Source organism: Pteropus vampyrus, unplaced genomic scaffold (genome assembly GCF_000151845.1).
Source record: "Pteropus vampyrus isolate Shadow unplaced genomic scaffold, Pvam_2.0 Scaffold19, whole genome shotgun sequence".
NCBI lineage: Eukaryota > Metazoa > Chordata > Mammalia > Chiroptera > Pteropodidae > Pteropus > Pteropus vampyrus.
Window position 1 is genome coordinate 6,074,618 of NW_011888800.1, and position 24,999 is coordinate 6,099,616.

The 24,999-nt window shown below is 38.0% G+C and overlaps 1 protein-coding gene and 3 pseudogenes across 1 annotated transcript in view; 3 read left to right on the forward strand and 1 right to left on the reverse strand.

The window, feature by feature from the left end:
- Window positions 1-24,999, forward strand: part of EIF2AK4 (eukaryotic translation initiation factor 2 alpha kinase 4) — a 103,702-nt gene that overhangs the window by 36,552 nt on the left and 42,151 nt on the right. Inside the window, exons 11-23 of the mRNA XM_011355148.2 lie at window positions 622-779; window positions 6,232-6,638; window positions 7,403-7,472; window positions 9,665-9,748; window positions 10,534-10,656; window positions 12,502-12,606; window positions 15,151-15,208; window positions 15,984-16,063; window positions 19,048-19,149; window positions 20,221-20,274; window positions 22,515-22,751; window positions 23,987-24,062; window positions 24,483-24,604. Coding sequence (XP_011353450.1) covers window positions 622-779; window positions 6,232-6,638; window positions 7,403-7,472; window positions 9,665-9,748; window positions 10,534-10,656; window positions 12,502-12,606; window positions 15,151-15,208; window positions 15,984-16,063; window positions 19,048-19,149; window positions 20,221-20,274; window positions 22,515-22,751; window positions 23,987-24,062; window positions 24,483-24,604 — 1,676 coding nt within the window. The remainder of the gene's footprint in view (window positions 1-621; window positions 780-6,231; window positions 6,639-7,402; window positions 7,473-9,664; window positions 9,749-10,533; window positions 10,657-12,501; window positions 12,607-15,150; window positions 15,209-15,983; window positions 16,064-19,047; window positions 19,150-20,220; window positions 20,275-22,514; window positions 22,752-23,986; window positions 24,063-24,482; window positions 24,605-24,999) is intronic.
- LOC111736412 lies at window positions 1,487-1,602 on the forward strand (annotated as a pseudogene).
- On the forward strand, window positions 4,038-4,153 carry LOC111736413 (annotated as a pseudogene).
- Window positions 18,271-18,389, reverse strand: LOC111736373 (annotated as a pseudogene).

Sequence of the window (24,999 nt, forward strand, 5' to 3'; positions counted from 1 at the left end):
TGAGATTCTTTCTTCCTTCTCGCCGAGGTGTGTTTGCCTGGATGACAAAGAAAGATGGAGTCCTCAGCAGCTATTGAAACACAGCTTTATAAATCCTCAGCCAAAAATGCCTTTTCTAGAACAAAGTCCTGAAGGTGAGTCTTTTACCATTATTTTTTGATACCCTGCTCAACATAAATTATTTATAAAGTGTACGTAAACCTAAAACTGGAAGGGGCTGTATGGATCACTTCTCTATTTTATGCTGAGCTATCTATAGTGTTGTTTAGTAACCCTTCCCATGTAACTGGATTTCCCTGCTGCTCCTCAAGTAGCAGGTTAAGGGACCTCACCAGAATTTGAAATGGATCAGGAGACCTGGATTTGGCTTCTGGCTCTATCATTCAGTCATTTCCTTACCCTCTGTGTAAGTTACCTCCATCTGTAAACTTGGGCTAATTGTATTTCCACCTAATTTAAGGAGGATAAGATGAGGAAAGTACTAAAGGGTCTGCCAGGTAAGAGGCACTTTTTCAAACTACCAGTTAGGACCTCTTCCAGACCTTGAATTGTTGTTGGATATTGTAGCTCTTCCTATATTTCTGATGCCTCTTTTATCTTTTGCCTTTTGTTTTATCTCAGATTCTGGAGGACAAGATTACGTTGAGACCGTTATTCCTAGGAACCAGCTACCCAGTGCTGCATTCTTCAGTGAGACACAGAGACAGTTTTCCCGATATTTCATTGAGTTTGAAGAATTACAGCTTCTTGGCAAAGGAGCTTTTGGAGCCGTCATCAAGGTGCGATACATAGTTGTCCCCAGTCCCTTTTAGAGCTGCTACTGTGTTCCATTTCTGCAGATGTACGGACTTCTATTTTGAAAGTGGGAAAGGAAGTGAATTCGACCATTTGTAACTATGATCATCTTCACTTTTATGAAGTTAAAGACTTTAAAGTTACACTGGGCACATTAAGAACACATCATTCCTTTTCCTTTGCTTGATGCAGTGCATTAATGTGAAAACCACATGATCATAATAGCCCTTCAAGTGGAGTCAATACTTTCCTTTGGTGCAGAAAGAAAATTCTCTTTTTCTTTCATTTGCTTTCAGAGTTGCTGTAGCTAAAAGGGTTTCAAGGTTAGAACTAAGATGGAATTCCAACTGAGAGATGGCCCCAGATGGTCTTGATGGCTTTTATTTTTCAGTTCTTATTGAGATGGAAAATTAGTGATACATTATTAAGGTGTGCTGCTTTTGGGTCTTCCATTCTTCATTTCGGTCTATTTGTGTGACTTTTATTATTATTTGCCCCCTTTAGAAAGAGGTTTCAGCTGTTTTTATATAATTTAAGTATTTTGTTTGAATTTAGGAGACCCAGATGAATATTATTAAATCCATATAAGATATATGGCATCTTGGACATGGTTCCATAGTGTAGCAGTTAGCACATCTGCTTTACACGCAGAAGGCCCTGGGTTTGTGCCCCAGTGGAGCCACAGTCCATGGTCTATGGCCATGCCACCCTGAACAAGCCTGATGTCTGATATTGGAAGCTAAGCAGGGTCAGGCCTGGTTAGTACTTGGATGGGAGACCATCTAGGAAGACCAGGTGCTGTAGGCATAAATAATAATAAATAATTAAAAAAAAGATATATAGCATCTTGCACATAAGAAAGTAGTCCACCATCAATAGGGCATATGTCTGTTTAGGATTCTGAGTATTATGAGGAAGCATTACTAGTGTTACTGTGGAAGGCCTTTTACACCAAAAAAAAAAAAAAAGAATTGAATTAGTTTTCAGGCAGAAAGGCTATCTTCAGCAAATTTTTACAAAAGGATGTTATATGGGAAATATTTCAACTTTCTTCTTGAAAGTATACACATTACAGTTAGGTGATTAAATAGATTTTATGTGGACAGATAGTCTGATCAGGTCATCAACAGTTACCTTTAAGAGGAGCGAATGATTAAAGCATGTATTATCCCTTTAGCTCAAACTGTAATTGGGATCAAGTCCTTTAACTTCTTTATATTTTAGATTCTTGAATGCAAAACATTATCAAAGTTCATTTCTTCATAAGTACTTAAAAATTATTAATAAGCTCATAAAATAAAATTTAAAAAATCTCAGTAATTTAAGCCCCCAAGTTTTTCCTGTTGTTGATCCCTATGAGAACCCTAAAGCCCTCATACCCCCTACCTCTGTTTCCAGGTTAGGTTAGAGCATTCTGCTCAATGGTCTGGCATTTTGTTAGGAGCTGGACCCATTACTGTTTATGCACGTTTCCATTTCAATAAATGAATTCCTAGGAATCTCCTGTGTAGCAAGTTCCACCCACCAATAACTCATAGCATATATGATGTGTACTGAGACATGAGGTTGAAAGACAGTGTCAAGACTTTCCACTGTCCTCCACTCTACTAATGTGGCAGGAAAAGAACTATCATTTTTTTTGGAGCACATTCCATATTTTAGGTCATGTGCCAGGTGGCTTATAGGCCATGTCTTTCAATCTCATGACATTCTTATGAAATAGGTATTATCCTCATTTTGCATATAATGGAACTAAGGCTCAGAGAAGTTATGTAATTTGCCTGAGGTTACATATATCCACTAAGAGATGAAAGCATTCAGACCCACATCTGTTTTACTTGAAAGTTTGTTCTAGCTATTTCCACATACATAAAGGTCACCTGAAACTCAATTTTATAGTATTCCTTTCTCATTTCTAGAAGTTTTTTAGTAGTCTAATTGAAACCTATGAACCAAACACAGAAATGATGTCCTCTTGTCTTTTGTAATCAGCTAGTTTCTCTCTGCCCATGACCAGATTGTTGCTTTTCATCTCCTCACTTTACCTGCATGGTGGGGTTGGAATGTTCTGGTGAATGAAATTTTATAAAAATTAACTTCAGTCAACCCAGTTGCATAGTGAAACTGCCCAGCATAAGAATGCATAGAGACTCGCCTTTGAAACGTTTTATTGTATTTGTTTCTGTTGCGCTCTTAATGATACTGTTGTAGTTTCAGTACATGTCATCAGTGGTAAATCTGTGTTTGTAACAAAATCAGTGAGCAGTAATAGGTATAATACCAATTGCTGTTACCGAGCACCTTTCTCTGGGTGGCCTTGATACAAGTGCTTTACCCTCCTCATCTCATTTAATCTTTACAAGGTAAGAAAAGTGCTATAGATGAGAAAATTGAGTCTCAAGGAAATTTAATTAATCCAAGTTAACACAGCTTTATAAGTTGAGAATTAAAATTTTCATTTAGGTCTTAAAATGTTTGGAGTTTAGTTTGTGTTTAGTGACTAAGGGTTAAAAAAAACTAAAATCATCTTAAACTGTATAATTATTTTTAAGACAAGGTTAAGAAAACAAGGTTTACTTAGAAATTTAAATAGCAGATTCGATACTGGAAAATCGGATATAATTGTTAACAAAATTAATAATTAAAATGGAGATAATTTTCCCCAGGGTTTCTGAGCATCTAGTTTGGGGTGAGATGTTTTCTAAGTTTTTGGCAGTCAACTTTCTTCAGTTTAAGAGTCCCAGACATGTGGATCTCAACTGTAGTTGTTGGCTTTCACTAAGAACTGCAGGTTCCCCTTGGGAGGGGATGGATAATGCTACAGATGACAGTCTGTGCTAAGTTCTGAGCAGCCTCTACCGGGTCCCTTCCCCTTCTGTACTGCAGGTGCAGAACAAGCTGGATGGCTGTTGCTACGCGGTGAAGCGTATTCCCATCAACCCGGCCAGCAGGCACTGAAAATTAGTGATACATTATTAAGGTGTGCTGCTTTTGGGTCTTCCATTCTTCATTTCGGTCTATTTGTGTGACTTTTATTATTATTTGCCCCCTTTAGAAAGAGGTTTCAGCTGTTTTTATATAATTTAAGTATTTTGTTTGAATTTAGGAGACCCAGATGAATATTATTAAATCCATATAAGATATATGGCATCTTGGACATGGTTCCATAGTGTAGCAGTTAGCACATCTGCTTTACACGCAGAAGGCCCTGGGTTTGTGCCCCAGTGGAGCCACAGTCCATGGTCTATGGCCATGCCACCCTGAACAAGCCTGATGTCTGATATTGGAAGCTAAGCAGGGTCAGGCCTGGTTAGTACTTGGATGGGAGACCATCTAGGAAGACCAGGTGCTGTAGGCATAAATAATAATAAATAATTAAAAAAAAGATATATAGCATCTTGCACATAAGAAAGTAGTCCACCATCAATAGGGCATATGTCTGTTTAGGATTCTGAGTATTATGAGGAAGCATTACTAGTGTTACTGTGGAAGGCCTTTTACACCAAAAAAAAAAAAAAGAATTGAATTAGTTTTCAGGCAGAAAGGCTATCTTCAGCAAATTTTTACAAAAGGATGTTATATGGGAAATATTTCAACTTTCTTCTTGAAAGTATACACATTACAGTTAGGTGATTAAATAGATTTTATGTGGACAGATAGTCTGATCAGGTCATCAACAGTTACCTTTAAGAGGAGCGAATGATTAAAGCATGTATTATCCCTTTAGCTCAAACTGTAATTGGGATCAAGTCCTTTAACTTCTTTATATTTTAGATTCTTGAATGCAAAACATTATCAAAGTTCATTTCTTCATAAGTACTTAAAAATTATTAATAAGCTCATAAAATAAAATTTAAAAAATCTCAGTAATTTAAGCCCCCAAGTTTTTCCTGTTGTTGATCCCTATGAGAACCCTAAAGCCCTCATACCCCCTACCTCTGTTTCCAGGTTAGGTTAGAGCATTCTGCTCAATGGTCTGGCATTTTGTTAGGAGCTGGACCCATTACTGTTTATGCACGTTTCCATTTCAATAAATGAATTCCTAGGAATCTCCTGTGTAGCAAGTTCCACCCACCAATAACTCATAGCATATATGATGTGTACTGAGACATGAGGTTGAAAGACAGTGTCAAGACTTTCCACTGTCCTCCACTCTACTAATGTGGCAGGAAAAGAACTATCATTTTTTTTGGAGCACATTCCATATTTTAGGTCATGTGCCAGGTGGCTTATAGGCCATGTCTTTCAATCTCATGACATTCTTATGAAATAGGTATTATCCTCATTTTGCATATAATGGAACTAAGGCTCAGAGAAGTTATGTAATTTGCCTGAGGTTACATATAGCCACTAAGAGATGAAAGCATTCAGACCCACATCTGTTTTACTTGAAAGTTTGTTCTAGCTATTTCCACATACATAAAGGTCACCTGAAACTCAATTTTATAGTATTCCTTTCTTATTTCTAGAAGTTTTTTAGTAGTCTAATTGAAACCTATGAACCAAACACAGAAATGATGTCCTCTTGTCTTTTGTAATCAGCTAGTTTCTCTCTGCCCATGACCAGATTGTTGCTTTTCATCTCCTCACTTTACCTGCATGGTGGGGTTGGAATGTTCTGGTGAATGAAATTTTATAAAAATTAACTTCAGTCAACCCAGTTGCATAGTGAAACTGCCCAGCATAAGAATGCATAGAGACGCGCCTTTGAAACGTTTTATTGTATTTGTTTCTGTTGCGCTCTTAATGATACTGTTGTAGTTTCAGTACATGTCATCAGTGGTAAATCTGTGTTTGTAACAAAATCAGTGAGCAGTAATAGGTATAATACCAATTGCTGTTACCGAGCACCTTTCTCTGGGTGGCCTTGATACAAGTGCTTTACCCTCCTCATCTCATTTAATCTTTACAAGTTAAGAAAAGTGCTATAGATGAGAAAATTGAGTCTCAAGGAAATTTAATTAATCCAAGTTAACACAGCTTTATAAGTTGAGAATTAAAATTTTCATTTAGGTCTTAAAATGTTTGGAGTTTAGTTTGTGTTTAGTGACTAAGGGTTAAAAAAAACTAAAATCATCTTAAACTGTATAATTATTTTTAAGACAAGGTTAAGAAAACAAGGTTTACTTAGAAATTTAAATAGCAGATTCGATACTGGAAAATCGGATATAATTGTTAACAAAATTAATAATTAAAATGGAGATAATTTTCCCCAGGGTTTCTGAGCATCTAGTTTGGGGTGAGATGTTTTCTAAGTTTTTGGCAGTCAACTTTCTTCAGTTTAAGAGTCCCAGACATGTGGATCTCAACTGTAGTTGTTGGCTTTCACTCAGAACTGCAGGTTCCCCTTGGGAGGGGATGGATAATGCTACAGATGACAGTCTGTGCTAAGTTCTGAGCAGCCTCTACCGGGTCCCTTCCCCTTCTGCACTGCAGGTGCAGAACAAGCTGGATGGCTGTTGCTACGCGGTGAAGCGTATTCCCATCAACCCGGCCAGCAGGCACTTCCGCAGGATCAAGGGCGAGGTGACTCTGCTGTCGCGCTTGCACCATGAGAACATCGTGCGCTACTACAACGCTTGGATTGAGAGGCACGAGCGGCCGGCTGCAGACATGGGGGCCCAGGCCCAGGATGGGCCAGCCTTGATGGACGAAAGAGATGTGAACGGTCCCGATAGCGTAGAAGCCGCCGCGCCACCGCCCATCCTCACCAGCTCGGTGGAGTGGAGCACGTCCGGCGAGCGCTCTGCCAGCTCCCGCTTCCCGCCCACCAGCCCCGGCTCGAGCAGCGATGAGGACGATGATGAGGATGAGCACAACGGTGTCTTTTCGCAGTCCTTCCTGTAAGAGCACAAGCACTCACAGCCTGCTGCCTGTGGGGCCCGGCTGCTTGGGACAAGCCCCTAATCTAATCCCCCACGCCCACCTCAGGAAAGAGGAGTTGATTAGAAATCCGGCCCTGTTTACTATGTTTAAAAAAAAAAAAAAAAAAAAGGAAAGAAAATATGAAACCTAATTTTACAGCGTAACGAAATGCAATCCAAAGGGGATTTTTCCCCGCTGTCTTCAAAAGAACTCTAAAATTTAAAATTTAAGCCCTGGAGAAAAGAAAAAATTTTTTTTCCAATACCACATCTTAATACATTTAACAGAATTTTTCAAAGGCCACATTTTAGATAAGGGCTTCCAACTCTGTGGAACATTGAAGAACAAATTTGGAGTCTTGATATAGTGCCAACTGCAGTTCAGAAAAGGTTACCAAACCAATAATTATGATTTTAAACTATAGTTTTGCATCTCAGAATCCACCCCAGTCATTTAATTTCATGATATTATTTCATTGTATCCAGTTAGATAACAGTTTATCATAACTCTCACCTATTAAATTTTTTCAGGAAAATTATTCAGGCCAATTTTTAAATCAAGAGTTCTGTGTTTCACATATTAGGAAAATACAAATAAGCACAGTATTATAGACAGCTTTATGCCTACATGGTCATAGTATAGTGTCTTTAGCCTCTTTGCTTTCTAGTCATTAACAAGTATTGATTTTCAAAATTATAACAGGGGTTTTGGTTTCCTTAGTATTTCTGTTTCTCTTTTTAAGACCTGCTTCAGATTCTGAAAGTGATATCATCTTTGACAACGAAGATGAGAACAGTAAAAGCCAGAATCAGGTAGATATATAAATAGAAATACCATTTTATTCATCATGGGGTGGGTATGTAAGAAAACTAACATTTGATACTATAAACCTCAGGTAGAATAGTAAAGCCTTATTCTGATGTGCAAATATAGACCTTTGATTTAAAAACATAATTATTTAAAATATATTCTACTCATATATTTGTTTATAGGCATTAATTTATCTACATAACAAATATGCCTGCTTTTCGAAAGTCGATACCCTGTATTTTTTAAAAATAAAAATTGTTTCCTAGAGCAGTGGGTCCCCAACCTTTTTGGCACCATGGACTGATGCTCCTAGGTGAATCTAGTGCATGCTTATCTGAGGTGGAGCTGAGGCAGTGATGCTAACGCTTGAGAGCGGCTGCAAATACAGATGAAATTTTGCTCACTGGCCCACCGCTCACCTCCTGCTATTCCTAACATGGAACCTCCTGATGTTCCATGGACCTGTAGCCTGGGGGTTGGGGACCCCTGTCCTAGAGGATTTGGGGAAACTTTATATGGTTGGGATGAGGATTGAATGCAAATTAATTGAATAACTAAACAGCCTAATTTTGGAGTTAAGTAGGTCTCTCACATCAGTTAATCTTGATTCCTTATTTTCATAATCCATCCCTAGAATAGTGTTTTAACACTATGAGCCATGATTCTATAACAGATTATGAAATCTGTTTTGAAGTTTACAACCAACTATTTTATTCTTACTGCTGTAGAGAGGAATAGAGAATACCAAAATGTGTCTTACTTGTAAAGATAAACTCTGTTTGTAGAACTTATCTCTCATGAGTACGTGTACTGGGTGTGATGTAAAATATATTTCTTCATGTAGGTCATGGTCAGAAAAGTTTGAAAAACACTGCTCCAGTCCTTGAGCCCCACTCAGTTCTGTATTTTTCTCTGCCCTGGCCAACAAAGCCCCTCGATGCTGGTACGCGGAGTCCAGGGTGAAGCTTTGTAACTACTAGGACTGTCAGTTGTTGCTTCAGAGGAGCATTCTGTACCTGAGAGTTGAATGCAATGACTTTTATACCAGAAATAAAAATATAATCACTAGCAGTTATAAGGGGCATTCATAGTAAAGTCTACATATAGATTCTGTGAGATAAGCACTTAAATTGATTTGGAGGAAGTTTGAATGCATTAATAAGTTATTCTCTTTTTATTAAAATCATCCTCAAAATCATCCTCTCAATCTAAATTTATAAATTATAAATTTAACCAGAATACTAGAATAAATAGTATAAAGTACTAATAAAGCAAATGGTCTTTGACTTTAGCATTAGTTACGCATTTAATTATTGTGGGGTCACCAAATTTATAATTCTGATTTTGCTCTGTCAAGGGCACCATCCCACAGGCATTCTAATTGGTTAGAAGATTAACAGTCTTCTACAGATAATCCTCAGAGTATATAAATGATTCAAGAGTAGAATCTGATTTTTTCTAAAGCAGGAGTTTTTGTTTTTCTTTGATAAAGGAAGAATGCTGAAAGATGCTTCCACACAAACACACACAAAAACTGTGTATCGGAAATGAGCAAATGCTTCCTAATGCTTGTTCCATACTTGCGGGGAGTGGTATTTAAATATATCTGTTAGAAGAAAAAAAATTTAAGAGACCTGAGTTAACATGTACGGAACAAACATACTAACCATGTGTAAAAATAGTTGAGAGGATCAGTGGCTGTAAGTGGCCGCCGCGTGCTTGTTCTCCGGGAATGTAGCCCAGAGGGCAGCATGTTCTTTGGTCATACGATCACATTTAAATTGTTTTAACTAAAAACAGATTTCTAATCTGTTTCCAAAGGAAGGCACCCTGGTAAAACTGGAGCCTTAAAATATTAGCCTGTATACATTCTGCCCTTCTTATCCACAGAAAGATGTTAATGGTAAGAAAGAGCTGACTTGACATGGAGTCTTTCTATGGATTGCACACCTTTGATACCTGCCTGTTTTCCCCATCGTTTTATACAGTGAGAGACCTGGAAATTATACAGCAGATTCTGGTAGTAGCAAATTGCCTTTGGAATACTGTATGCAGCTAAAGGACAGTGGTTGTGTTCTGCTCACTGACCTCTCTGAGGCAACAGGATGGCCATGCATTTAGTGGGGGCAGGCACAAATGACTTGATGATGGCAATGGCCCCATTTTGAGTTCTTGTGTGCTCCTCTTGGGTTAGGATGAAGACTGCAATGGAAAGAACAGTTGCCATGAAAGTGAGCCATCAGCAACCACTGAGGCTGTCCACTACCTTTATATTCAGGTGAGGCCTTGGCATGCAGCTTGGTGACATAGCAACTCCCAGTAGTTGCTGGTGGATATGTTTCAGAAGAAACTAGAGCAAAGAGCAAGACACTGGGCAGGAGAGGACTCACTGGCACTACCAAAGATTAATTGGCAAGAGTGGATTGCAGCATGGAGGCCCTTTCCCCCAGCCTTGCACTCACGCTTTCCTGTACCATAACAGGAGATGGCGTAGGGCCATGCTTACGGGCTCCAGACTCGGGCTGTGTTAAGCTCACATCCTGGATCTACTAGTCAGAGCTGTGTGAGCTCAGTCAAGGTTCTTTAGCATTCTGTGTTCGAGGCTCTCCATCCATAAATTAAATAATAGTAGCTCTCTCTATGATTTGTGAAAAATAAATGAAATAACATTTGTGAAGTAATTAGTTCCATAAATACTAGACTGTGCATGTACGGAAACTCCACTTTGTCTAACAAGCTGAATCTGGACAAGTAAAGTATGATGCACACACATCCTTGTGTGTGCAGAAGAAACACCAACATGGCTTTAGGCAGAATGGCTTGTTCCAGAACCTCTGGAGGACAAGAGCCACAGGCAAACCAGTTCCAATAAGGCATTACTAAAGGGAAGCTCGAATTTTTTTAATAACCTTGAATTTTTTTTTCAATTAAAAAAATCAAGCCTTTCTCATAACTATTTGAAATAGTACATGTTTTAAAATGAAGGATTACATTAATTGCAATTGTCCTCTTTAATTTCAACTCTGTATAACCAAATCCTGCCTGGTTTGTTCTTGTCCATAGATGGAGTACTGTGAAAAGAGCACTTTACGTGACACCATTGACCAGGGACTGTATCAAGACACCATCAGACTCTGGAGGCTTTTTCGAGAGATTTTGGATGGATTGGCTTATATCCATGAGAAAGTAAACTTTACAGCATTTCATATCTGAAAATTTATGTATACATAAAATTTAGGACTAAATAAAAAAGTCAAATAATATAAGATTGGAGAAAAACAGAAATAGAGAGGAAACTCTGGGTATATTGAAATAATCTATAGGGAATAAATTATTCAAAAGATAAATTAGTACAGAGTACCAAAGTTCAAAGAAAACATTGAAGGTTAGAACTGAGATCAGCTAACTATGGCCCACTGGTCAAATCCAACCCACCACCTGCTTTTATACAGCCTGTGAGTGAAGAGTGGCTTTTACATTTTTAAATGATTATTTTTAAAAATCGAAAGAATAATATTTCATGACATGAACATTCTGTTAACGTCAGATCTCAGCGTTCATAAATAAAGTGTTATTGGAAAAGGGCCACGCTTGCTGGTGTGTGTATTGCCTATGGCAGTTTTGTGCTACAATTGTAGAGTTAAGTTGTGACAGAGACTATATGGCCCATAAAGCCAAAAATATTTACTTTCTGGCTCATTACAGAAAAAGTTTGCAAACATCTGGGTTAGGAGGAAATATATGAACATGTATGGAATGCGAAGATGTTTCCTTGAGTGGTTTAGAATAAAGTGAGAGTATAATTAATACATTCCACATTGTTTGATTCTGACTTAGTACCACCCTTCCTAGGAACATGAAGAAACCAGAAAGTGATCTAGCAAGGACAGAGATGGGACTCTTAGAGTAACATAGTTTGCCACATGTATAAAGTATCATTTTAAAGCTAGAAATTGCCATTATAATGTAAATGCTAATGGCTTAGCTTTAGGATGAAATACTGCTTACTTTTTTAAAATTGGAATTATCTAATATATTAGCCAACATAAATGTTTTTCCCTTGCCCCAAATTTCCTTAAACTTAAAAAGGTTAAAACGGAACAAAATTTTAACAAAAAACCAAGAACAAAAATTAAAACGGGCCAACTCAACAAGGAATTGGGGGAAACAAAAATTGCAAAGGTGGAAAAAAAAAAGAAGTGGAAAGAAGGCCAATAAAAACCCGGCAACGGGAAAATCATCTTGGGGTCCTAGAACTGTGTTCTATATGCTCTTCTTTTGATCTAATTTGCTCAGTGTCTGCTAATCATTTGCTGGGTATCTAACACTGTGCCACACCTAGAAATAACAGAGGGATTAGTATGGGTCAAACTCCATATTTGAGAGGGACTTCCTTTTTTTTTTTTTTTTTTAAGAGAGAGCCAAAATTTACTTTCATGTAAAGGTAAAAGAGTTGACACAATGTGTTTTATTTCATATAATCGTCTCCTATATTATAATACCTGAAACAATAAGCATCGTGAGGATGCCGTTAGGAGGGGGGAAAAGCATATTTATGTAATAAATGGGCATTGAGCACCTTCCGTGGGTGCTGGGGATGCAAAGTCAAAGTGTTAGAATTACTGTGATAGGCTTCGTGAACAAGTTGGCACTTGTAAATGTTGGTACAATTCAAATGAGGAGAGAAAAGCAAGAATTTCCTAAGCAAGGGAAGTAGTGTAAAGAAAGGAATAGAAGGAATGAAAATAGTGTGTGTCTCCCTGGCCAGAGTAGAGTTTTGTGATGCAGCAGAGAGAGAGAAAATTGGGAACCTGGTAGAGGGGGGCCTTGTAGATAGACTGGGAGATTGCAGCAAGGTCATTGGCAGGATAGATGGGAGACATTGCAGAGGTAAGACAGCCTGGAACAGCATGGTTTGTGGGAGAAGGCTCATCTAATTTTGTCACTAGGTTGGCCTTTCAAATTAGGAAACAGATATAACTATAAACTATACTTTGGGAAACACTTTGTTTCTTTGCTCTCTTCTGTCAGGGAATGATTCACCGGGATTTGAAGCCTGTCAACATTTTTTTGGATTCTGATGACCATGTGAAAATAGGTGATTTTGGTTTGGCCACAGACCATCTAGCCTTTGCTGTGAGTATTTTTTAAATAGGCTGTGCGTGAAAATGGACCCATATTCCTTGATAATCATGAAAGTGTTACATGACAGGATAGATGATAAGTTGAACTCTGGGCATTGAGCACCTTCCGTGGGTGCTGGGGATGCAAAGTCAAAGTGTTAGAATTACTGTGATAGCCTTCGTGAACAAGTTGGCACTTGTAAATGTTGGTACAATTCAAATGAGGAGAGAAAAGCAAGAATTTCCTAAGCAAGGGAAGTAGTGTAAAGAAAGGAATAGAAGGAATGAAAATAGTGTGTGTCTCCCTGGCCAGAGTAGAGTTTTGTGATGCAGCAGAGAGAGAGAAAATTGGGAACCTGGTAGAGGGGGGCCTTGTAGATAGACTGAGAGATTGCAGCAAGGTCATTGGCAGGATAGATGGGAGACATTGCAGAGGTAAGAAAGCCTGGAACAGCATGGTTTGTGGGAGAAGGCTCATCTAATTTTGTCACTAGGTTGGCCTTTCAAATTAGGAAACAGATATAACTATAAACTATACTTTGGGAAACACTTTGTTTCTTTGCTCTCTTCTGTCAGGGAATGATTCACCGGGATTTGAAGCCTGTCAACATTTTTTTGGATTCTGATGACCATGTGAAAATAGGTGATTTTGGTTTGGCCACAGACCATCTAGCCTTTGCTGTGAGTATTTTTTAAATAGGCTGTGCGTGAAAATGGACCCATATTCCTTGATAATCACAAAAGTGTTACATGACAGGATAGATGATAAGTTCACTGAACTCTGCTGCGTAATCCTCAGGAAATGATACAGATCTGAAGAGTGAGCTGGAAATGACCTTTTAGGCTTTGACATTGTGAGTACATTTTAGTGAGTACATTCCACTTGAGGGACATAAAATTACTGGTTTGTGAATGATACTTAGGTCAAAGGTATATAATGCTTTATGAAATAATTTGGTATTTTGGTCTACCTTGCTATGCGCTGGGCTAGATGCTTTACACTCGAGGGGTTTTTAGTTAAAGGAAATAAGGCTTAAAAAACATAAAACACCAGTCCTAGATAACATGTAATCCAGAAGGTGTTGGTTCTTCACAAAATTATACAGTAGTTGTTTAACATACAAAGCTAAAATAATACAAAGTGAGAGAAATAGTGACATAAGAGTAAAAGACAGGAGAAAATTTACATATGGTTATGAGGATCAAGAAAAGCTCTAAAAAGGAAACAGTATTTCAAATGTGCCCTGAAGGGTGGGTGGGAGTCGAGCAGGCTGAGATTGAGGACAGGACACGGTGACACCATGGTATGGGATTCCAGAGAGCAAGAACAGCATAAGCAGGGCCCTGGGGAAGTAGACATGATGGTTTAAAGGCCAGCATGTTGTCTGGTTGATTGAAACTATGAGGTGTAGGGGAGCAGTGAGAGAGGATGCTGGAAGGTTGAGAGTCTTGTAGGTGGCAGGCCTCGGAATGCCAGAGGAAGAGTTTCACTTGACATCGTAAACCAGAATTATTAGGCACCAAAATCTCCAGTAAATGCAGTTAATTCTGAGGGTGGTCAGAAAAAGGAAATAGGATTTGGATTAACGGCAGTTTATTTGGCTAAATGGTAATTAAAGGCTAAATTAGAAGGAGAGGTTAGAAGGAGCAGAGAGGGAGGAAATGGAAGCGGGAGTAAAGACGTGGTCTTGACCAGAACAATTTTGAAGAGTACTAAGACCAAGGAAGGGCTAAGTGATGGGGATCTTGATCCCCAAACTAAAGGATTTAACTTGCTTTTTGGAAAGTTGTAGTATAGCGAGGTAGGTAACAGCACAGACTCTGGAGGCCTACCAACCTGGGCTAGAATCCTATCTCTGCCACTTCTTTGAAACGTGACCGTGGGCAAGTCAGTTAACCTTTCAGTACCCCATCTGTAAAGTGTACCTAATACTAGTACCTACTTCAGAGAGTTGTCAGCAGGATAAAATAAGAATACAGGTAAAGGACCTCAGTGTTAAAGAATGTTAAAGCTGCTAGTATTGGTGTTGATGCTTGTTAAAGCAACCTATGGAGAAAATAGCGATTTAGGTTAATACATGAGACAGCACTATATAGTAGTCGCAGGTATGGTGGAGGAAGATGAGGCTACCTAAGGTGTTAGCAGTGATGGTGGAATAGATTTGGTGACCAGCCTCTAGGAAAGAAGAGTAAAAATTGACCCAGATAAATGGGAAAGTTAGGAAGTGGGGTGGTCGTTATTGTTAAAATACTCTTACTCTTCCTAGTAAATAGATTCTGTTTTGGCATTTGCTTTTATAAGTTTCCAGGGGGTTCTGCCATGAAGAAAGAGTTCTATAGTGAATTGCCCTTCTTCTTGATCTCACTGGGTTTCTGGTAAGCCCTCCCTTAGTAGACTAAACGACAACAACAAAAAATTTAAGCTGAAAAAAAAAAATTATTACAACTGTTCTGGTTTCTGTATTTAGAAACTCGGTCTTCATTTAGAAATGGATTAGCCATTCTTATGGAATAATACAACATTTTAATGTGATATTTGGCTTACTTGTATTTTAAGGCTGATGGAAAACAAGATGATACATCTGGAGATCACTTGATTAAATCAGACCCTTCAGGTAAATCTAGTATATTTAGTTCATGTATTAAAAAGCAGGTGACAAACTTTTTTTCTCTTATTTATTTTTACATATAAAAAGCTGTATATACATAATGTATATGACCTGAGGCCTTTGGAGATATATATACACCCGTGAAACCATCACTGTAATCTGTGCCATAAACATATTACCTCCAAAAAAGTTTTCTCCTGCTCTTTTATTTATTTACTGTTATTATTATTTACTTATTTTGTGATAACACATTTAACATAAGATCTACCCTCTTAGGAAAATTTTAAGTATACAATACAGTATAAATTTCTTAATCTGAAACCTGTTTTTCATTCATAAAGATTTTATTATAAAGCAAGTTATAATTATTCATGAAATTAACAAAATTTTGGAAATCCCTTTTTTCTTTTCACTATTAATTATTCTTTAGAACCCTTAAGAAATTAGAGCTTCAGTTAGAGTAATTGGCTCCCTTGGATAGATAGTTACACTTTGTCTGACCCCACAAGGTAATGTGAGGTTACCTCATGACCTGGGCCATCTCACTTCTATCCGATACTGTCTGTCCTCTGCAACAGTAATGACATCTTGTGTGGAACAGAGTGTGTGGCTATACATGACTTAGCGTTAATTGCTTGGCGAAATGCCCACTACTTCTTTCTGTGAATAGTGTGAACAATTAATAGATCATGACACACTCTTAAGAAACCTTTTTTTTTTAATTTGCCTTATATCTGAGTCCTATTATTGGAAAGCCTTCCCTCTGCCTTCTTCTCTGCAGATCATTTGACCGGTATGGTTGGCACTGCTCTGTATGTGAGCCCAGAGGTCCAAGGAAGCACCAAATCTGCATACAATCAGGTAAAGCGGAAGCTTTTTGGAGAGAAGGAAAGGTCTCAAGAGTGAGATAATAGTTGGAATATCAAGATCATTACGTTTGGGGTTTAGGTACCAGTTGAAATAGTCAGAAACATTTATTCACTCGATATATATCCAGATGTATATTGAGGGTCTGCACCAAACAGGACATGTGGTAGCCAGGAACAGTGACAGAAGCTGGCACAGTTGCTGCTGAGGCTCTTATAGTCCCTCCATCTAGAGAAGATTTGAACTAACCCAGGTTCGGGCCAGGGCCCAGGAATACAAGGAATAAGGCAGTCTAATAACAGGAAAGATGTCTTATTCTAGTCCTCAGGGAGTTGATCCATTGGTGGATGAAGCAGAATGATAAACAAAAAAAATAAAAAATAAAAGGAATAACTACAAATCATGATAAGAGCTAAGAAGAGGAGTCCAGTGACCAGAGAACAATAGGAGACATCATCTTTAGATAAACCAGAGAAGGCCTCCCCAAGAAGATGGCTTTTAGGATAAAGGAGGAGAAGGGAAAAGCCATGCAGAGTGGGGGGCTGGAGCATGCCTGGGAGGAAGGGGTGAAGCAAAAGAAGTGTGCAAAAAAGAAATATGGTGACAGCTAGCTTGGCACATTTAAGACAGTCAAAAAGAAGGTCCATGTGGCTACAGCTTGGTGAGCAATGGGGAGAGAGGCATGAGGTGGAGCTGGAAAGGAAGGCAGGGGTCAGATCGTGCAGGGCCGGCTTAGCCACAATAGGGAATGTGCACAGGGAGCCACTGAAGGATCTTGAGCTAAAGACTTCTCTCTAGCTGTTGATGGAGGCTTTGCAGAAGTCCATTTGGAGTGGCTGAAAGTTGGAACCGGAGTGGTAGCAAGTGATATGGGCAGAAATGTGCTGATATAAAATACATTTGGGGCAGGGGATTGACAGGTTTTCATAGTGGAGGGGGGTATGTTAGGTGAGGAAAAGGAAGGAAAACAGGACATTGCTCAGGTTTCTACCTAGAGCAGCTGGGGGGAAGGATAGTGGACTGAGATGAGGAAACCTAAGGAAAGACATGGCAGAAAAGGAAGAGAAGAAAGCTGGAAAATTACGTTTGAGATGTGTTAAGTTTGAAATGCCTCATGAGACAGCCAGTTGGAGATGTCCAGTAGGCTGTGAAAGACTCAAGACTCGAGTTCAGAAGAAAAGTCAGAGTCAGAAGTATAAATTTGAAAGTTATCAGCACACAAATGGGATTTAAAGCCATGAGACTGGGTGAGATCACTTAGGGCAAGAGTGCAGAGTTAAATTTTTAAAATATATTAGGCAGGCAATTCACATTAAAGCATATTTTCAGGCAATGGAAACACAAGCCTGGGTTTTGGTTCCGACAGGGAGCACTGGTCAGTGACAGCACTGAGATAGACCCAGTGATTGTGAGTGTGTGGGAAGGTGGATGTGCAAACACCATGGGTGTGGGAAATCACCTTCAGTGTCATCTTTCTAGTTTGGTTCAGAATAACATAATGAAATTCTCAGAAGGGCTATACTCTTTGGTCCAGAAGTTCCACCTTTTGAAATATATCCAAAAGAGACAGCCAGGAATGGTCCAAAAAGATTAATGAGAAAGGGATTCGCCACAGCATTATTTATAACAGTGAAAAACGAATCAGTTTAAAAGTAGGGTATTGGTGAAATTATGGGACTTCCACATAATTGAATTCTATGTCAATAAAATCATATTTTAGATGATTTAGAAAATCATCTATTAGATTGTTTTAGAAAAATGATATAATATTGAAAAAAATCTCACCGTATTAAGGGAATAAAAGTTACAAGAATAGTGTGGTTCTGCTTTTATACTGTGTACATGTATGTATACATTAAAAAAACACAAACAAGCATATTTTAGACATCAGTAGTAACTATGCTTGAGCGGTGGGATTACAGGTGATTGCTATTTTATTGGTGCTTTTTTGTACCACATTTTCTATAGCCAACACGTGTAGGAAATGCCACAATGAGTGTTTGTTTTTAAGACTTTGGAGTCACTGATGATAATTTTAAGTCACTGATGATAATTAGGTTCTTCTACTAATGCTCGAATCCAAGTTCATTCAAGAGTTATTCTTTATTTTTTTTTTTTAGGTGAGGCAACCCTTGGTTGACCTCACAGATTGCAAAAATCTTGTCAGTTTACAATCCCCTATTTTTTTATTTTCTTTTTTAAGCCTATAGCAGCTGGGCTTCCTAGGCGGTCTCCCATTCAAGTACTAACCAGGCCCAACCCTGCTTTGCTTCTGAGATCAAACGGGATCGGGCTTGTTCAGGGTAGCTTGGCCGTAGACAAGAGTTATTCTTGAAAGTGGCCACTATACCTGTGTGCAGTTGCCATGAGTTGGCTACCCCTCAGCCGGCTGTGCCCAGCTGCCTCAGGCACATTGTCTTCTGAAAGTCATCTTCCCCCTGGCAGCTCCCTCCTTGACACTCTGCACTGACTTATTTTTTTCTTCTTTACTTGCATTTTCATATTTTCATATTTTGTTAGGGTTCATCACATGATCTTTCTCTTGTGCCATTCTTCCATCCTCAGTGGTATGGCTTTGCAGTCAATGACTAATCATCGCTGTTAATTACAGATTTTGGTCTTTGTTTCACTTTTGAGATGATTAGTAAAGATGCAGTGCAAATTCTTATGATAAATCGCAGTTGTCCTCTCTCTTTAGTGATTCTTCCCAGTGTTTGGCCAGTGATTTTCTATATCTGTATAGAGCTAAACTGGTTACAATTAATTTTCAAGGAAAATGTTGAGAAGTCATGCCAAATATTTTACTTCATCTATACTTCATACCTATACATTTTTAGAAGAAATCAAATTTTTTCTGGTGTGGCTCATTTTTCACTTATGCAAACTTTGTTCCAACTAACAGTGCTTATACTCTAATTGCCTGGTAAATTACACTTTCATACCAAGGCTTTCTAAATGCAGTTCTTTTTCCTCCTCAGAAAGTGGATCTCTTCAGCCTGGGAATTATCTTCTTTGAGATGTCCTATCACCCTATGATCACGGCCTCAGAGAGGATCTTTGTTCTCAACCAACTTAGAGATGTATGTATCAGATGTTTTAATGCATGGAAATCAGAATTCAATGCAGGATATCTTTTTAATGCAGGATATATTTTGAAAAATTATTCTGAGAGACTTACTCTTAATTTTGAAACACAGGAGGAATCCACAATATCAATACAGTTACAGCAGTGGGAATGGGTTATAAGGATAATGGATAGTTAGTTTTAGAAGTTGAAGTTCCAGCTGAATGGATCTGGTGTACTAATGCCTAAAGAAAACCATCATGAACAGAAGTTAAAAGGGGTTGGGGGGAAATATCAGCCACTTGAATTTTTTCGGCAGTGAAGTTTCCATTTGTGTTCTTGGAATTCATCTTCGCTTCTGTGATTGCCCAAACTAAAAGAGACTAACATTCACAATGTGTGAGGTCAATGATACTCATTAGAAACAACACTAAGATAAAGTAGAGAGTAAGGTTTGGGTGAGGGCGATTTAGGTTTACATATTCACAAATAAGAGATATGGAGAGCAAAATAGTGTTTTGGAAAACACTTAAAATATATTACTGCCAGTACAGTGTGGACAGCTGTGTTCATAAAGTGCCCTTGCCTTGACATTGAATGGTCTTAGTTATATCTTTGATGAAATGTCTTTTTAGTCTAAAATTCATGTTTGTTCCCTCATTTCAAGAACATCTAAACTGTGAAGTTAATGTTATGATTGATGTCCTATTTACCAGAAAAGTGAGAAGTTTTGGGGAAATAAAGATTTTAGTGTTAATGTTTTTCTCGTACTCTATGTTGGTGGTTTGGTGTTTTTGCCTTTTTTCATCTGTATGTTTAATAAAACTACTTTGTTTTTCTCTGAAACAATTTGATTTTAAAATACTTTGTCCTCAGATGAGGTGCTTTCTGTCACCTAGACTGTCATTTGGGTAAAATTTGTATTAAAAATAATATGGAGGAATGGGTTTCAAGAAGGTATCACCTCAGCCTTCTCTTGTTAGCAGATTTTCATTTCTGTATTCAGTTTTCTTACCTCTGGTGAATAAATGCTTTCACTGTGGCAGTCTGCCAAGCACTTGCTGATTTGAATATAATATTCTTTTAGCCCACTTCGCCTAAGTTTCCAGAAGACTTTGATGATGGAGAGCATACAAAGCAGGTAATTTTTGATGCTTTAATTACTGTCTTCACTCTTGGGTTTTAATTACTGTTTTTCTTCTTTTTCAATTAGTAATCTTCTGCCACTCATTCTCTGTTTCCTGGGAACAATGTGGGGGAAAAAAATCAAAAGATAAAGCACTTAAAATGTTACTGGGCTTGAAATACACCATAAAAATGCCAAGGATTGGCATAGCAAATTAACAAACTACAGAGTTCTTTTATGTAGTTCATTGTGTTTTTGAAGTGCTATTTGGAACCTTGGCTTGGCATGTTGGAAAAAAGAGAATGCTTTTACAGCTCATTGTTTTAGAGAAAGCTTGAGACTTTTAAGAAAATATTTAAAACTATAATTTTGTTCTGTTTTGTGGTTAAAGTAGCTCAGATTGTAAAGAGAAAGACTGGACAGTCCAATCTTACAGTGTTTTAAAGCAAAATAATTTCTCCTTCATGCTATAAATATCTGAGTGTGTAAGTAACTCACGTCATGGGTTAAAATAGCAACATCCAGCTAATATGAAAGTAACAATTAGTGAATTTGTATATTGTACTTCTGGTGTGCATCTCTTCTTAGTGCTGATTTTTTGTCTTGGTGAAGTGTTTTGTGTTTAACACTCTTGTCATATGGAAATTTATTCCTTAAATTGACTTTCTTAACCCTTATAATCAAGGCAAAATCGCTTATTTAAATTATTAATGTCGAGAACAGAAACCTAGCTAGCAAACATTACATTAGTTTGCTATTTCTTGCTTATTGGTTATGTATCTGGATGGACAAGTCACTTAACTTTTCTAGACTTTAATTTTCCTCATCTGTAAAATAAAGGGAGTAAGTACCCTTTGTTTATATATCAGTACTAACATCCTGTAACTCTGTAGTGTTTTATATGACATGGCTAGTTGGACCCTTTCCGCCTCACCTATTGAATTAGTAAAGAACCATTAGAAAATATATTGAGTCCTGTTTCTACTTTTTTTGTTAGTTATTATCATTTTTTTTGAACTGGGTCATTTCCTGTGTTTCTGGATATCATAAGTAAAATGTTCATTTCATAGCCTTTCCCTATAACAAGGTCAGTCATATTCAGTATTTCCACATGTTGGCAGCTGTGGTGGCATATCAACTTTATTAAACTACAAACACAAGAACAACTTTACAAATCATTTCTCACAATGATGATTGTTGTCCGTCACAGATACTTATTAGATACCCTTGAGCATTTGCATTTAGACTGTATAAAATTGACACCAAAGCCACCACAACAAAACCGTAACCACTACCACCTCCCACATCACAGTCATTGTTCTTTATCTGAAAGGAAGCAGCATAGAAAATGTTCATAGACTGCATGTGACACAATCTTTGCTACACACAGAAATTAAGCAGTATAACCTGTTTGCTGAGTAGGGTATTGTTTTAACCAGTTTAATTTAACATAACTTTTCATAAAAGTCATATCATGTCAGTTCCTTTCTTTACATGGAAACTGTTAACCTGAATTTTTATTTCAGCCTAAGATGGGTATGAGTCAAGGGGGAGGGGAGATCATATGTTAAAAATATATAATTAGAAAATGCTTAATAAGGTTCATCTAAAATTGAGATATTCCATAACTCCTTATACATCCTTATTATAAACAAGAGAATTAAGGAATCATTATGGAACCTTTCAAAAGTTTAGATTGCCTTCAAATAGTTCCCTGCTTAACGAGGTAGTAGCTGTGAAAGTATGATAAAGAGTAAGATAAATCAAGGTCATTCTAGATAATGATATCAATACAGATAGCATAAATGGAGAAGAAAAAACTAAAAAGCTGTTTTACACTGCTTTAAGGATTCCAGCAGCTCCTACTCATTGTAATTTTTACTGAAATTAGACATCCAAAGGTATTTGTTTTATGTTCTCATGTCTTTTTCAATACAGTATTTTGTGTATTTGGAAGGCCTAAGTTCTGCTTCTAAATAGTTGAGGATTTTTTGAGTCATTTATGACAATAAAATATAAAAATGGCATCTGCCTTTTAAGAAATACTCATATTACATTGTTGTACAACTCTGTGGCCATAATGAAGTGCAGGGGGGAAAATAACAAATTCAGAGATTTCAGCAATTAAAATGCACCACCTAAGTGCAAGAAGTGTGGTGTCTTTTCTTTGACCTGAAGCAACCACCACTTATCAAGAGAATTCCTGAGCATCATCTGTTACTTCCCATTACTGATGTGCCTGGATCTTGTTACAGAAGTCTGTCATCTCCTGGCTATTGAACCACGATCCAGCAAAGCGGCCCACAGCCACAGAACTGCTCAAGAGTGAGCTGCTGCCCCCACCCCAGATGGAAGAATCGGAGCTCCACGAGGTGCTGCACCACACCCTGGCCAACGTGGATGGGAAGGCCTATCGCACTATGATGGCCCATATCTTCTCCCAGCGCATCCCCCCTGCCATTGACTACACCTATGACAGCGATATACTGAAGGTGGGCCTAAGCCAAGCTTTGAATGAGAGCTTAACCTGGTTCACATAAGGATGAAGTCAGTTCTTTATTCTTCATGGATTCCTTTAATGTGGCCAACACAAATTCTTAATCTGAGGCCTATAAGTGCAAAATGTATGCATGTGCATTATTATGATAGGAAGAGCCCCACTTTTATTCATTTAACTTGAAGAAATTCCTGACCCACCCTCACCTCACCTCCATCTTTCCTCCCACGAGATGATGAAGCGGTGCTTTAGAGACTTAGCCCTGGCCCAGCTCCCTGGAGCTGAAAACATTTAGCCAACTCAGATGTAGATCAGGTAGTTAGCCGCTCCCAATGTTGGCTGCACACCAGAATCATTTGGGAGGCCCTTTGCCAATACAGCCGCCTAGACCCTACATCCATTCAAATGACTTAGGATCTCCAGGTGTGAGGTACTTCAAGAATCCCTTTAAGAGCTCACAGGTGGGAGCCTTCAATGTTTTCTTTAAAAAAAAAAAAAACCAACCACAATCTGAAGCAATATAGCAAAACGTTAAAATTAGAAAAAGCTGGGTGGGCAAATAATGAGTGGGTGAATAACAGATTTTTGTCACATTATGTTGTATGTTTCTGTATGTTTAAAAATCTAATTTTAAAAGAGGAGTAGAGGAAGTAATGGCAAGATTTGTGGAAGATCAGTCCAGATTTCAGGGGCCAGATTTTGCTGTCTGGCAGTATTAGATACAGGATTGAATGTAGGTGTTTTATTTTTTGTCTTTTCGTTTATCTGTTTCTAAAGTTTCTCTAGTGAAATAGTACCGCTGTTATAATAAAAAAAAGAAAAAGAAAGGTCTTTACAAAATATGTAAATGCCATGTGGCTTTCAAGGGGCCCACTGTGAATCACCTAACTATGTGGGAAGGGGCCTGATGCTCTTAGGGTTTTTATTATTCCACAGTATCCCTGAGCGTCCTCAGGGAGAATGCACATATTTGACTAGCTCTCTCTGAAAGGCATGTATCAATGTGGTTAAGATCTTGGACCTTAAACGTAGCTGGCCCTGCTCAGGCAAGATATATTGCAAGACACGTGGTTTCTTCTTCCCTGAATATATTCAAAAAGGGTATGACTTATTGAGATCTCTTTTGTGATCCTGAGAATAAGCAATATAATGCTGACTGCAAGCCACAGATTCATATTTTAAGGGATCCCTTTGATTAGGTTTTGATGACATTTTAATTGGTCATTTTAGGGCAGCTTCTCAGTTCGTACAGCCAAGATACAACAGCATGTGTGTGAAACCATCATTCGCATCTTTAAAAAACATGGTATGTTCTTTTTTAAAAATTATATGCATTCTCAAAGGATGTTTTTTCATCATTACAAAGTACTGTTAATGGATTTGGGTGCAATCATATTTTACCTTTAAATTCACAGTTATAAGCAACTGATCATGTGAAATTTAAGCTTATTTTTATAACTTATTTTATAAGCTCGTTGAGGAGAAACAGATTTGAGTATTACAACCTTGCTACTAAGGTACAGCTGGTTTGTAGAGTCAGAAATATGACTTGATTCACAAACTTAACCTTAGGCAACCTCTCCACTGAGAATCAAAAATAGACTAATGATGATTTCAACAGTCCCAGTAGCAGATTACTGCACTGTCAGGTTTGTGTTCATTTTAACTTGCCTTCTAGGAAGAACGAGAACCTGATGATCGGTTATTTTTTTCTAATTTGGTGTAGGAGCTGTCCAATTGTGTACCCCACTACTACTTCCCCGAAATAGGCAAATATATGAGCACAATGAAGCGGCCTTATTCATGGACCACAGCGGGATGCTGGTGATGCTTCCTTTTGACCTGCGGGTAAGGCTGAGAATACTCTGCTGACAGTTCCAATGCCATGGCACATCTGTTAAAAGATTACCCACACCAATTTTTTTTTTTCTAAATGTATCTAAATGTCACCCTTATGAAATGTATTCTTAAGGAAGTTATCAGGGTGAGAACTTTACTGGAATTTAGTAAATGTTTGATGTTGTGTACATCCACTTTGCTAATAACACAAGTACTTTTAGCCCTAGAAACCAGAACCTTGCATTGTAGGTGCCATGTCTATACCTCTGTGTTGAGCTCTGCCGAGTGACTGTAGCAGGTTAACCCAGACAACTCAGACAGTTTTTTTCTTTACTTCCTGGCTAGATCTTCAGTAATTTCCTAACACTTTAATGTCTAGAGCAATTAAATTCTTGTAACTGCAA